This window comes from Balaenoptera physalus, assembly GCF_965194825.1.
Source record: "Balaenoptera physalus genome assembly, chromosome: 14".
Lineage (NCBI taxonomy): Eukaryota > Metazoa > Chordata > Mammalia > Artiodactyla > Balaenopteridae > Balaenoptera > Balaenoptera physalus.
Window position 1 is genome coordinate 83,986,202 of NC_138893.1, and position 13,187 is coordinate 83,999,388.

At 36.6% G+C, this 13,187-nt stretch overlaps 1 protein-coding gene, 1 long non-coding RNA gene and 1 pseudogene across 5 annotated transcripts in view; all 3 read left to right on the forward strand.

Moving 5' to 3' along the window:
• The window catches only part of P4HA1 (prolyl 4-hydroxylase subunit alpha 1), an 87,031-nt gene that overhangs the window by 72,691 nt on the left and 1,153 nt on the right, over nucleotides 1-13,187 (forward strand). For all 3 annotated transcript variants that reach the window (XM_082424518.1, XM_082424517.1, XM_082424519.1), the window contains exons 11-14: nucleotides 3,316-3,369; nucleotides 8,411-8,476; nucleotides 11,115-11,183; nucleotides 11,673-11,769. In XM_082424518.1, the coding sequence (XP_082280644.1) occupies nucleotides 3,316-3,369; nucleotides 8,411-8,476; nucleotides 11,115-11,183; nucleotides 11,673-11,769 (286 nt within the window). The remainder of the gene's footprint in view (nucleotides 1-3,315; nucleotides 3,370-8,410; nucleotides 8,477-11,114; nucleotides 11,184-11,672; nucleotides 11,770-13,187) is intronic.
• Nucleotides 1-13,187, forward strand: part of LOC309642731 — a 414,473-nt gene that overhangs the window by 70,372 nt on the left and 330,914 nt on the right. The window lies entirely within an intron of this gene.
• On the forward strand, nucleotides 3,376-7,752 carry LOC309642691 (vesicle-associated membrane protein 7 pseudogene; annotated as a pseudogene). The gene has a single exon. The product of its transcript is annotated as a vesicle-associated membrane protein 7 pseudogene (transcript).

Sequence of the window (13,187 nt, forward strand, 5' to 3'; positions counted from 1 at the left end):
GGTGTTGCTGAATTCTCTTTAGCTTTTGCTTATCTGTAAATCTGGTGATTTCTCCATTGAATCTGAACAAGAGCCTTGCTGGGTAGAGTGTTTTTGACTGTAGTTCTTTCCTTTTCATCACTTTAGATATATTGTGCCACTCCCTTCTGGCCTGAAGAGTTTCTGCTGAAAAATCAGCTGATAACCTTATGGGGATTCCTTTGTATGTTATTTGTTGCTTTCCCCTTGTTGCTTTTAATATTTTCTCTTTAATTTTTGTCAATATGATTAATATGTGTCTCAGCATGTCCCTCCTTGGGTTCATCCTGTATGGGACCTTCTGCTTCCGGGACTTGGGTGACTGTTTCCTTTCCCATATTAGGGAAGTCTTCAGCTACTATCTCCTCAAATATTTCCTAAGGCCCTTTCTCTCTCTCTTCTCCTTCTGGGACCCCTATAGTGTGAATGTTGGTGCATTTAATGTTGTCCCAGAGGTCTTTTATACTGTCTCTTCATTTCTTTTCATTCTTTAATCCTTTCCACAGCAGTGATTTCCACCATTCTGTCTTCCAGCTCACTTATCCATTCTTCTGCCTCATTTATTTGGCTATTGATTCCTTCTAGTGTAGTTTTCATTTCAGTTATTGTATTGTTCATCTCTGTTTGTTTGTTCTTTATATCTTCTAGCTCTTGTATCTTCTTGGTCTGTGCCTCCATTCTTTTCCTGAGATCTCGGATCATCTTTACTATTACTCTGAATTCTTTTTCAGGTAGATTGCCTGTCTCCACTTCACTTAGTTGTTCTTCTGGGGTTTTATCTTGTTCCTTCATCTGGAACATTGTCCTCTGCCATCTCATTTTGTCTAACTCTCTGTGTTTGAGGTCCCACAGGCTAAAGGATTGTAGTTCCTCTTGCTTCTGGTGTCTGCCCCCTAGTGGATGAGACTGGTCTAAGAGGCTTGTGCAGGCTTCTTGGTGAGAAGGACTGGTGCCTGCCCACTGGTGGGTGGAGTTGGGTCTTGTCCCTCTGGTGGGCAGGGCCGTGTCAAGGGGATGTGTTTAGAGGCGGCTGTGGGCACAGGAAGACTTAAGCAGCCTGTCTGCCTGTGTTCCTGCCCTGTTGGTTTTTTGGCCTGAGGCATCCCAGCACTGTAGCCTAAGGGCTGTTGGGTGGGGCCAGGTTTTGGCGTCAAAGTGGCAGCCTATAGGGCAGCTCACGCCAGTGAGTACTCCCCAGTGTCTCCGCCACTGGTGTCCTTGTCCCCATAGTGAGCCACAGCCACCCCCACCTTGCCAGGAGACCCTCCAAGTCCAGCAGATAGGTCTGACCCTGGCTCATATGAAGTCACTGCTTTTTCCCCTGGGTCCCCGTGCACACAAGACCTTGTGTGTGCCCTCCAAGAGTGGAGTTTCTGTTTCCCCCAGTACTGGGGAGTTCCTGTGATCAAGCCCCACTGGCCTTCAAAGCCAAATGCTCTGGGGGCTCCTCCTCCCAATGCCAGACCCCCAGACTGGGGAGCCTGACGTGGGGCTCAGAACTTTCACTCCTGTGGGAGAACCTCTGTGATATAAATATTTTGCAGTTTGTGGGTCACCCACCCAACACTTATGGGATTTGTTTGTATCACGAATGCATCCCTCCTACTGTCTTGTTGTGGCTTCTTCTTTGGAAGTAGAATATCTTTTTTGGTAGGTTCCAGTCTTTTTTGTTGATGGTTGTTCAGCCATTAGTTGTGATTTTGGTGTTTTCACGAGAGGAAAGGTGAGCTCAGGTCCTTCTACTCCCCCATCTTGTCCTGGAACCAAGCCCATTTAAATTTGATTTGAATTTCACTTACAGCATTATTGCTTTCCATTTCTCTGCTGTACTGTATCTTGTTGGCCAATATCTTCTTCTAATTGTCTGTTTTTGTAAAATATCACATAGGTTTTTACTGGGAAATAAGGAGGCAGCATAACTACATGCTTTGCTGTCTGTGCATGAACTGAATAACAGATATGCAGTGACCAATCACTGATTGATAGACTTTGAAAGAAGTGACATGACTGGTCATTGATCATGATATGTAGCTGTTATTTGTATAGTAATTTGTGGACTGAAGAGCTGGTAGCAATATTTGCACTTTATGCAATTACTCACAGTTAATGTAACATGGTAACTAAAATGTCCACTGTGTCGTTGGGGGTCTGGTGTTAAGGGTTAGCTAAACCATGGTATCTGAGATTTGTGCATTTTGGAACTGTGCAAAACAGGACTTCCCGCATTTAAATTTGCTTATATTAAGTTATTTACTCCATGGTCAGTCATCTACAACTTCCTTGGTACTCGTTTGATTATTAAAAAAACTATGATGTGTCTTTTTCTTTCCTAATTTGTATTTATTCTCACCTGCCAAACCTTCACAGGCTCTTTCAGGCTACTTGATATATTTCTAACTTAATAGTCTGATTCAACCCAACGAAGGCATCTACAACATAAGAAGTAAAATATCCACAGTAATAATAATTTACATAGGACTTGGACTTTGCTGTGGGCAACACTTTTAATTATGTACTCATTTCATTTCATCAATAATGCTCTTTAAATTACATTCTCCTTTCATTTTCTGAGCATTTTGTCATATTGAGGTGGAAGGAGGGAGTTAAGGAAGGTATCATTATCCTTATTTTACAAATAAGAAAACTGAGGTTGTATCCAAAGTTACATATACTGTATTGTAACTAAGAAATCTGGAACTTGAACTCAGACCAAATATTTCTCTTACTTTCTTTTGCTGCTTCATGCTGGGGCATTGTCACATCCAAATGAAGTTGTCAGGGCCTTCCAACAGGAATAATTAAATTGGTGTTAACTTCTTCCCTTTTTTACCTAAGTAGAGAAAAAAAAAATATGTAGGAAACTGGATTTCATTAAAGTAGATTGGGAGTTTGCCAGCATTTTGGGCTTTGGAAAACATGAGTCTTGATTTAAATTCCCAAGGAAAGTATTTAGTGAAAATTAATAATAAAAATATTGAAATTCTAATTCTAGAAATTTTTAATTCTAAAATTCTAATTCAGATTTTAGTTTCTTATGTATTACGGAAAACCATGTCCCCCAAACATTTGCTAAAGAAAAGCGTATTAACTAAGGTTCTATAATAGCATATAGTAGCTATCCTTAGTTTTTCATCCTTGGTTTTTTAGGAACTCTTTATTGATTTTAAAAATGCTTTGTTTCTCATTTATTTAGAAGTACCTAACCATGATATATAAGAGGCCAAAATGGGACTCATAGATAGTTTTGAATAGTGATCTTGATAGTTCTTTCATTGATGTTTTGTTTCTCTCCTTCAGGTAGCTAATTATGGAGTTGGAGGACAGTATGAACCCCATTTTGATTTTGCACGGGTAAGTAAAAAAAATGGCGAATGAAGGAGTTCCACTGAAGCTTAGGCATGACATGTTAATTCTCTTCTTTTAGTATTAAAAATTCATAGCTTATTTGGAATTTGTGGAAGCATGGTGGAATAGATATTCTGTAAAGCCTTTTAAAGCAGTAAAAAATACCTAGAGACACGGTAAAAGAACTTAGGATACTTTTAAATGCATTGCTGAGCTTTGAAGAAAGTAAAGGAAATTCTCAAAGGCAAACTGAACAGAGATAAACCTAGAGACTAAAATTAGAGTGTTTAAAGGGAGCAAAAAAGCTGAGACTGGAGGCATGTACCTCCAGGAATCTAGAGTTTTGGGGATTAACAGCTCTGTGAGAGGACCTGCTATAGTGTAGGCTACTGAACTGAGATCCCTGCATGAAACCTAAATCTCCAAAAGGATTACACCTTCAGAGAAAGAAAGAATGGCCTAGAAAATCATCTGCTTTGAGTCAAGACCCTTCAAAAGAGTTTCCTCTCGCATCCTAGCTGGAGTATGATGTGTTATGGGGAGCTTTTTCTGGCAGTTGGAAAGCAGAGGCCTGCCAACAGATACAGATGCCCCCAGGATGTTAGATACTTCAGTTATCAGATACAGAATATAAAATAACTATATAGGTCCAGCCTAGCCTCCTCTGGGAGCGGGCAGTTGGCGAGCCCACGCTAACCTGCGCAACTCTGTCCCGATCCCCGAGTTCTCACACGGTGCCCAGACAGATCGGATTGAAGCCATGGCCATTCTTTTCGCTGTTGTTGCCAGGGGAACCACTATCCTTGCCAAACATGCTTGGTGTGGAGGCAACTTCCTGGAGGTGACAGAGCAGATTCTGGCTAAGATACCTTTTGAAAATAACAAGCTAATGTACTCACATGGCAATTATTTGTTTCATTACATCTGCCAAGACAGGATTATATATCTTTGTATCACTGATGATTTTGAGCGTTCCCGAGCCTTTAATTTCCTGAATGAGATAAAAAAGAGGTTCCAGACTACGTATGGTTCGAGAGCACAAACAGGGCTCCCATATGCCATGAATAGTGAATTCTCAAGTGTCTTGGCTGCACAGCTGAAGCATCACTCCGAGAATAAGGGCCTAGATAAAGTGATGGAGACTCAAGCCCAAGTGGATGAACTTAAAGGAATCATGGTCAGAAACATAGATCTGGTAGCTCAGCAAGGCGAAAGATTGGAATTATTGATAGATAAAACAGAAAATCTCGTGGATTCGTCACCTTCAAAACAACCAACAGAAATCTTGCCCGAGCCATGTGTATGAAGAATCTCAAGCTCACCATCATCATCATCATATCAGTCGTATTCATCTATATTATTGTGTCACCTCTCTGTGGTAGATTTACATGGCCAAGCTGTGTGAAGAAATAAAAAAGTTATCATTAACCAAGGATACGAGAGAACAAGGAGTTAAAAGCAATCCGTTTGATTCAAGCCTTTTAATACTGACAGACGGTGTCTGCCAGTCTCTTCAACCCTCTTCTTTCTCTCTTTTGTTTTAATATTGTTCTGTGCCTCCAGATTTATCTTTGTCCTATCAACCAGTTTATTCCAGTGCACTTCAGACCAAACCATTTATTGCAGCAGTAGCCTTAAAAAGGCGTTTTGTTTCTTTGGTTTTTTAACTAGTGTCATCTACTTATAGATACATTTTTGTTTATAATTGCACAAAGCTATCACCAAGGTAGAAACCACCTGTCTTTTGAGCTGTCTGCTGAAATTATGGATGACCTTTGTGCACACAAAAGTTCAAGAGACAGGTAGTATTGCTAACATCTCATCTTAATGTCCTTTGATTTTGAAGGGTTTTAAGTGCTTGGAAACAATATACATGGAGAATTGTTGTTATTTGGGGAATTGTAATTAATTGTTGGTGTTTCTAGGAGCCCAAGCAGGTAAAGTATTAAACGTTTTATCTCAGCGAGATGGGGAACGTTTTGCTAGCCTCTTAGAAGCAAACAGAATTATCCTTGTCTGCCTATTATTAACTTATAGAAAGAAAGTTTTGATCTTTCACAAACCTCGCAGAGCTTGATATCCTCTGTTTCCCCATTGCAGTTGATTTGAGAAGACAGTGGTTTAAATATTGTTGAAGGTTGTGGTTTTTTACATATTCCTTTTTCTTTGGTGGATATTTAGGGCAATTGTATAGATAATAGAATGGGTAGTGGACGGAGTGGGGAGGCACATTCCTCTGGCTCACCAAAGAAAAAGAAGAGAACCACAGTGGAAAAGCCCAAACTGAATATAGTCAGCAGTCAACTCCAGGATTTGGGTTTGACTGGTGTTGAATAATAGTTTGAGCATCCTTTGCGGTTTAGTTAGGTTCTTTAATCTGCCTAGTTTTGAAGAATTCTTTTGTGAAACTTGAGAGTAGACAGTATGATACATAGAAAGAATACAAGACATTTTAGCTAACATCCATGTAACTGCAGTGTGAAAAAACTGGAGTGTAATCATACTGCTTTGGCTACTCTGGCATCTGTTAGCTAGTGTGAACTTCTAGTGTGTATCTGAAAGGACAACATTTGCTGCCCTAGATCTAATTGCATTTATTTATCAATAAATGCCAGTAAATGGACATTATATTACATTTGACTGTTTTCCCAATGAAAGAACAAATTGGTCTGTAAAACCTAGTCACCTGTTTAGCCTAGTCATGTGCCTTGAATATTTATATGTGTCACATAATCTGGCACCTGCAACCTATTCTTCCATCTATACCTTTCAATTCATGCTGATTCATTTATTTGACATATATTTTCAACCCCCTGGAACTCTTTTCCTGGCGATCATGTATAGTGCAAATGTTTTTTCAGTCCTTTTTATCAACACTAATGCCTTTTAATTACATCAGCACTTCCTGTTGGAAAACACATTTGTTCCATGAAAACATTTAGCATTCCTTAATAATAATTTCCAAATGTCTTTAATCCCAAGAAAAAGACTTAAATCTTATTTCCCTTTCTTATACACACGTGAATAAAAATGATGTGCATGTTTTAGGGATAAATTGCTTAACCATCTCTTTATCTATTTATGTATAAGAATGCTTTTTAAAGCACATACCTTGTTTTAAATGATGCACAAACTGAAGGCATTAATAAAATTTAAGAGTAATAGAAAAAAATAACTATATAATACTTTAAAAATAAAAGAGGATAAAAATTAATGAATTCTCAAAATGATTTAACATATTTGAAAAATAAACAGAAGCTTTAGGTCGAAAAAATTGTTGAAATTTAAAATTTAGTGTATAAGTTAAACAGATTAGAGACAGCTGCAGTGAATTAGTGAATTGGGCAATAAATCTGAAGAAATTACAGGAATACATTTTGAAAGACAGGAAGATAAAAAACATAAAATAGATGCAGAGGCTAGAGAATAAATAATATTAAAGCAGTTTGTTAAAAAGTTGTCCTTGCCCAAGTACTCTTGCTTAAGATCAATAAACATTTAGCCTTTTTAATAAAAACGTTAAGTAATTTTAACATATCAAGCTATAAATGGTCATTACCAAATCTTAATTTAAGCTTTATCATAATTACATGAATTCTAAGGAATGTGCCAAGTATTCTAATAAACTTCTTGATCTATTACCATTTTTTAATAAGAGTATATTCTTTGGAAAGAAAACAGTCTGTATTGTATTAAATTCCTTGACTGGTTTAATCCCAGAATCCTAGACTCTTTCTCTGGGCAGGCTAGCAAAGAATATATTTTTAGTCTCTTTTCCATCTGTTTTCAATTATAGAAAAATGTCTGAGGATCTTGGATGATGTGAAAGACTAGAGTTTAAGTCCTCACATTAATGTAACTAAATTTTTTTTCTTAGCTTTTTATTTTGAAATAATTGTAGATTCCTAGGAAGTTTCCCCCCAAATATACAGGGAGATCCCATGCACCCTTCACTCAGCGCCTTTAGTGTTAACATCTTGCATAACTATAGTACACTATCAAAACCAGGAAATTGGTGTTGGCACAAGCAACAGAGCTTATTCATATTTCACCAGTTATTTTCGCACTCATGTCTGTCTATACAGTTTTATTACATGTGTAGCTTTATGTAACTACCACCACAATAAAGATACATAACCGCACCATCACTGTAAGACTCCCTTGCAGTACTGCTCTGTAGCTACATATACCCTTCTGCCTCCCATCCATAACTGCTGGTAACCACTAATCTGTTCGTCACTAAAATTATTTCAGAAATGTTATGTAAATGTTACATACGGCATGTATCCTTTTAAGATTGTCTCTTTTCACTCAGCATAATTCCCTTGAGGTTCATCCATGTTTTTGCAGAACATATCAACAGGGTGTTCCTTTTTTTTGCTGCGTAGTATTCTGTGATATAGGTATACGACAGTTTTAGTCATTCATCCTTTGAAGGACATTAACGGACAATTTGAGGATATGACAAATCGATGTGTATAAATTTCTGTGTGAAAAATACATGATTTTCATTTTTCTGGGAAAATGCCAAGAGACTATACTGTATTTTAATTTAGCTTTAAATAGCCAGACGCGAATTCTCCAGCCAGATTAAAGTGCTGACAGCCCAAAAGACAGTCAAGAATAGTAGCAGTGACATTTGAATGGATCATGAGTTCAAAGTAAATCTCAAGTTAAATTTTTTTTTACCCACAGAGAATTGACTTTATGAATGTAGCTGAGGGACTCATGTCTTGCTTTTTTGGAAGCTAAAACTATAGGTGTTAATTTTTAAAATAATCTGTGGATAGTAGATATTGGTTCTCATTATATAGGCTAACAAATCTGTTTTTTCCCCCCGAATGGTCTTATCAAAAGTATTCAGTGTACTAGTTGAATCAACAACCAACAAATATCTGAGTGCCTGTTGTATATAGTGCACTGAACATCATAAAGGAACCTTTTGGGGCTGTTTTTAGCATACTTTTCAGCATATTAATGATGTTAGTTGCCATTGGAGAATTTGCATTACTGAATTTTATACCACCGAGTTGTGTTTTATTCACAGAAAGATGAGCCAGATGCTTTCAAAGAGCTGGGGACAGGAAATAGAATTGCTACATGGCTGTTTTATGTAAGTTATAGCTAAAATTTTTAAGTTGGGATTTGATCACATGACTCATTTATTTTGATGTGTTCAGATGTTTGTTCTGTTTAGCTCTTGATTAACATCCTAGTTTAATGTTTTTTTACAAGTGAGTAAAGGGAGTTAAGAATTTTTTCTTTGCATTTATAACTTTTTCAGATTGTACTTATTACAACCTGAAGAAGAAAGTTAAAATTATACCTAGTCCCACTATTTGGAGGCAGTGTGATATTTTGGAGTATGCACTGTCATCTATAGTCATCTATAATGTGTATATAAGCAACTCTATGTATTTGTAGGAATTTATGTGTATATATACACATTATCTTAATAAACTTTTATTTTGAATTTATTGATAAATATCATATCAGAAAAGTGTACAAATTTTCACAAAGTGAACACTAGCATAATCAGCACCCAGATCAAGAAATAGTACATTAGAGCATGCTAGAAGCCCTTTCCTCAAGGGTAACCATTCTCACATTGTTCATTAGTTTCAAAACAGTATGATCTTTATTTTTTTAATTGTTTATATATTCATACATATAGAAAAAATTAAGCTTTGATCATAATATTTGCCCCAGTTATCTATTGCTGCATAACAAATCACCCCAAAACTGAATGGTTTAAAGTAACAGTTTGATTCTTATCTTTCATGGTTGTGAGGTTGATTGGGCTTCATTTATGGTTCTTGCTCTGGATCTCTCATGCATTTACAATCAGATGATGGCTGGCACTGGGGTCACCTTAAAGGCTGAGGTTGAGGCTGGTTTTTGGCCAGAATACCAGCATGTGGACTGGGCTTCCTCATAGCATGAGACTGGATTCTAAGAGCAAGTATCCCCCAAAAGGCAGTACATAACTTTTTTTTTTCTTTTGGCTGTGTTGGGTCTTCGTTGCTGCACGCAGGCTTTCTCTAGTTGCAGCGAGCGGGGGCTACTCTTAATTGCAGTGTGCAGGCTTCTCATTGCAGTGGCTTCTCTTGTTGCGGAGCACGGGCTCTAGGTGCACAGGCTTCAGTAGTTGTGGCTTATGGGCTCTAGAGCACAGGCTCAGTAGTTGTGGCACACAGGTCGCTGCAACTAGGGGAGGCCTACACGCAGCAACGAAGACCCATGGCAGCCAAAAATAAATACATAAAGTAAATAAACTAAAAAAAAAAAAAAAGCAGGGCTTCCCTGGTGGCGCAGTGGTTGAGAATCTGCCTGCCAATGCAGGGGACACGGGTTTGAGCCCTGGTCTGGGAAGATCCCACATGCCACAGAGCAGCTAGGCCCCTGAGCCACAATCACTGAGCCTGCGCGTCTGGAGCCTGTGCTCCGCAACAAGAGAGGCCGCGATAGTGAGAGGCCCGCGCACTGCAATGAAGAGTGGCCCCCGCTTGCCACAACTAGAGAAAGCCCTTGCACAGAAACGAAGACCCAACACAGCCATAAATAAATTAATTAATTAATTTATAAAAAAAAAAAAAAAGCAAAGAAATACTAGAAAATTGATGCTATATTATTTGGTCCAATATCCATAAATGTTAGATTATTTGTGACTATTAGACTATATATTAGATAATTATATCCCCTTTTAGTTATATATAGCATTTTTATTAGATTAGTATTCATTTTTTTCATTATTTGAATGCTTTTCTCAGATGGGCCACATAGCACAACTTTTAAATTTCTCTAAAGTTAATTTTTTCATTGCTTAAGAGCTATTAGCTCTTTGATATCGATTATATATTTATCATGGTAAAATACACTTCTTTATATCACTGAATGCCTTTAGCTTTAAACTGTGGTTGATACTAAGATCAAACTCTTCTTTGGTACAGCATTTGCCTATAAATCACTTGTTTTAGATGTGACTCTTGAATATAGCATATAGTTGGATTTTGCTTTGTGATACATTAGTCTGACTCTACATTCTACTTACGTTGTTTTTGAAAAAAATCTTCACTATATGATCTGTGTTTCCTTTGCCTCATTTTATGCATGTGCTTCTTCAGTTAATTTGGAAGGTTTGTGTTTTTATTCTAATTCACCATTAAGAATATAACTTTAAAAAAAAAAAAAAGAATGTAACTTTATAAATCTTTTAATCTTGTATTTTTTAGTAAATATGTGTTGCTACCCTACCATGAGAAATGACAAAACTGGTTTTAGTTTATTACTTTTCTCTTGGTGTTTACTTCTATTTTGTTTGAATTCACTTATTTAAATATTTATTGAATACCTACTGTTTTGAGGCTATTCTCAGCAATAAACAAAACAGATGAAAATTCCTGCCCCCATGGAGATGATATTCTAGTGCTATAGAATACATATTTATACCCCATATTACTTGATTTGTCAGTTTTAAATAATCTCTTTTTACCTCTGGCTATAAAAGAAATAGCTATCCCAAATTATACCCCAATCTCCCTTGCTAACTTCATCTTTCCTTTGCTTTTATATATCTATGTAAACCTAAATAGCATAGTATTTTTTAGAAACTGACTAGCATGCACAAACCCATTTATGTAAGTAGAAGTCCAGATATTCTCATTCTAGTATTTAGTATCAAATCTACCTCACAGTGGCATGTTTAACTTTATTCTACCAGCACTTTCGATAATACTCTCATCTCTTATTAGATGAGTGATGTGTCAGCAGGAGGAGCCACTGTTTTTCCTGAAGTAGGAGCTAGTGTTTGGCCCAAAAAGGTAAGCTTAGTTTGTTATTTTAATTTGGGAGGGGGGGGTCCTCTGTATTTTTTTCCCTGAGGAATATATGCACCTATATTTCATAGTCTAAGTAGTAAATAACATTTTTAAAGGTAGTATACTTAAAGACATTATGTCTAGGGAAAATTTTAGATATTGTACAATTTACCCATGAGTACCTAGAGGTATGAACAACCAGGGATTAGTATTTAGAAGTTTTCATTTCTAAAATGGGTTCCATATGATACTTGCTATTGTAAGATGTGTTAGCTTTGGCAAATACACTTTTTTGTTAAGTAACGCTGATATTAATGCTTTCATGTGATCACCAAAATTTTGTAGATTATATGATACCTTCAGAACTATATTAGAGGAAGATATAGTGCTGCCATAGAGAATTATTTCCATAGAACAGAGGAAAATTTAGTTACTATAAAAAGCAATAACCTGATACTTTGTTTGGGGATAATTTTGTATTGTTTTCCACAGGGAACTGCTGTTTTCTGGTATAATCTGTTTGCCAGTGGAGAAGGAGATTATAGTACACGGCATGCAGCCTGTCCAGTGCTGGTTGGAAACAAATGGGGTAAATATTTCCTATATTCTCTTAATAGAATTTGTGATTTTTGTCTCTTATTTAAAAATAATTATAATTTACATCTTAAAAGAAAGTGAAAAAAAAATCCTGACAGATTTGCCTACTATGACTTTAACACTGAAAGGGATTCAACCAAGCAAGTTTCTGATCTTAATATAAATTTGCTTTCAGCAGATCAGATTTTTTATGACATTTTTAACACTATTTCCACTTATTTAAGAAATGTTAATTTACTCAAAGTTGAATCTTCCTCTCATGGGGTTCACAGTTGTCTCTTGTAGTAGATACTAATACAAAGATATAAACAGAAGACAGTAACTACTTACATTTAGGGAGGCTTCTGCAAAGTTTAATTTTTATATTTAGTCTTGAAGATAGAGCAGTAGTTTTCCAGGCATGTTAGGGACCAGGGCCAGGAATCATATGAGGCTAGAGAGGTACTCTCAGGTTCATGCAAGTATAGGACTGGCCACATTAAAAAAAAAAAAAAAAAGAAAGAAATGGGTGAACTTGTTTTTATATAGATTTATTTAACCCCATGTATCTATTTCCGTATGTGTCACTTGGCCACATTCCACACTTCAAGTGCTTAGTAGCTACATGTGTCTAGAGGCTACCGTATTGGACATAGCAAGATTAAGGAGTGATACCTGACCATCAGGATTTAAAAGAACTCCCCTGATGATTACTAATGTTTGAGAACCACTGGACTAGAATGAAGAGAGGCTAGTGGAGGAGAGATGAGTTTAGAAGGCTGTTTTCTGTTGTCTAAATGGGTGATGATAAAAGCCTGGACTAAGGCAGCAGCAAAAAGTTTGGAGAGCAAAGAATAGATTGAAGAGATCATAGAAGTAAAATCAGCAGGGTTTGATGAATAAAAGATTGGATACACGGGTTAAGAAAGGTAACAAAGTAGTTAAGAATTAATGAGTGCTAGTTTAAATATCTTATACATGTTGATGCCATTGATTGGGTTCTATGATATAGAAGGAGGAGGAGAAAGAAATTAATTCCTTTTGGGGTATATTAAAAAACAGTATCTTGGAACAAAGGAAACTTGATGAGCACATAATATGAGAGATTAATCATAGAGTTGTGTTCACTTTTAAAATGTCTTTGTATTAGAAGTGGTATTTTGCAAACAAGTAAAACAGTGTTTTGTTCTGTCTGTACCTACATCTCAAGTCTTACATTGAACATTAGAAACTTTAGGAAATACACATGCACAGATTCTCAAATGTACATACATATATATAAAATCTTTTTTATTTCCAGCATTTAGTGAAGTTCTTAAAAAGACAGCCTAAGTAGCATCTGTCTTTGTCTGGTTTTGGTCTTGAACTTTTTTAGCCCATGTAGAAACTTCATTATAGTCCTAGCTCCTAGGAGTTAATTAAATACTAGTT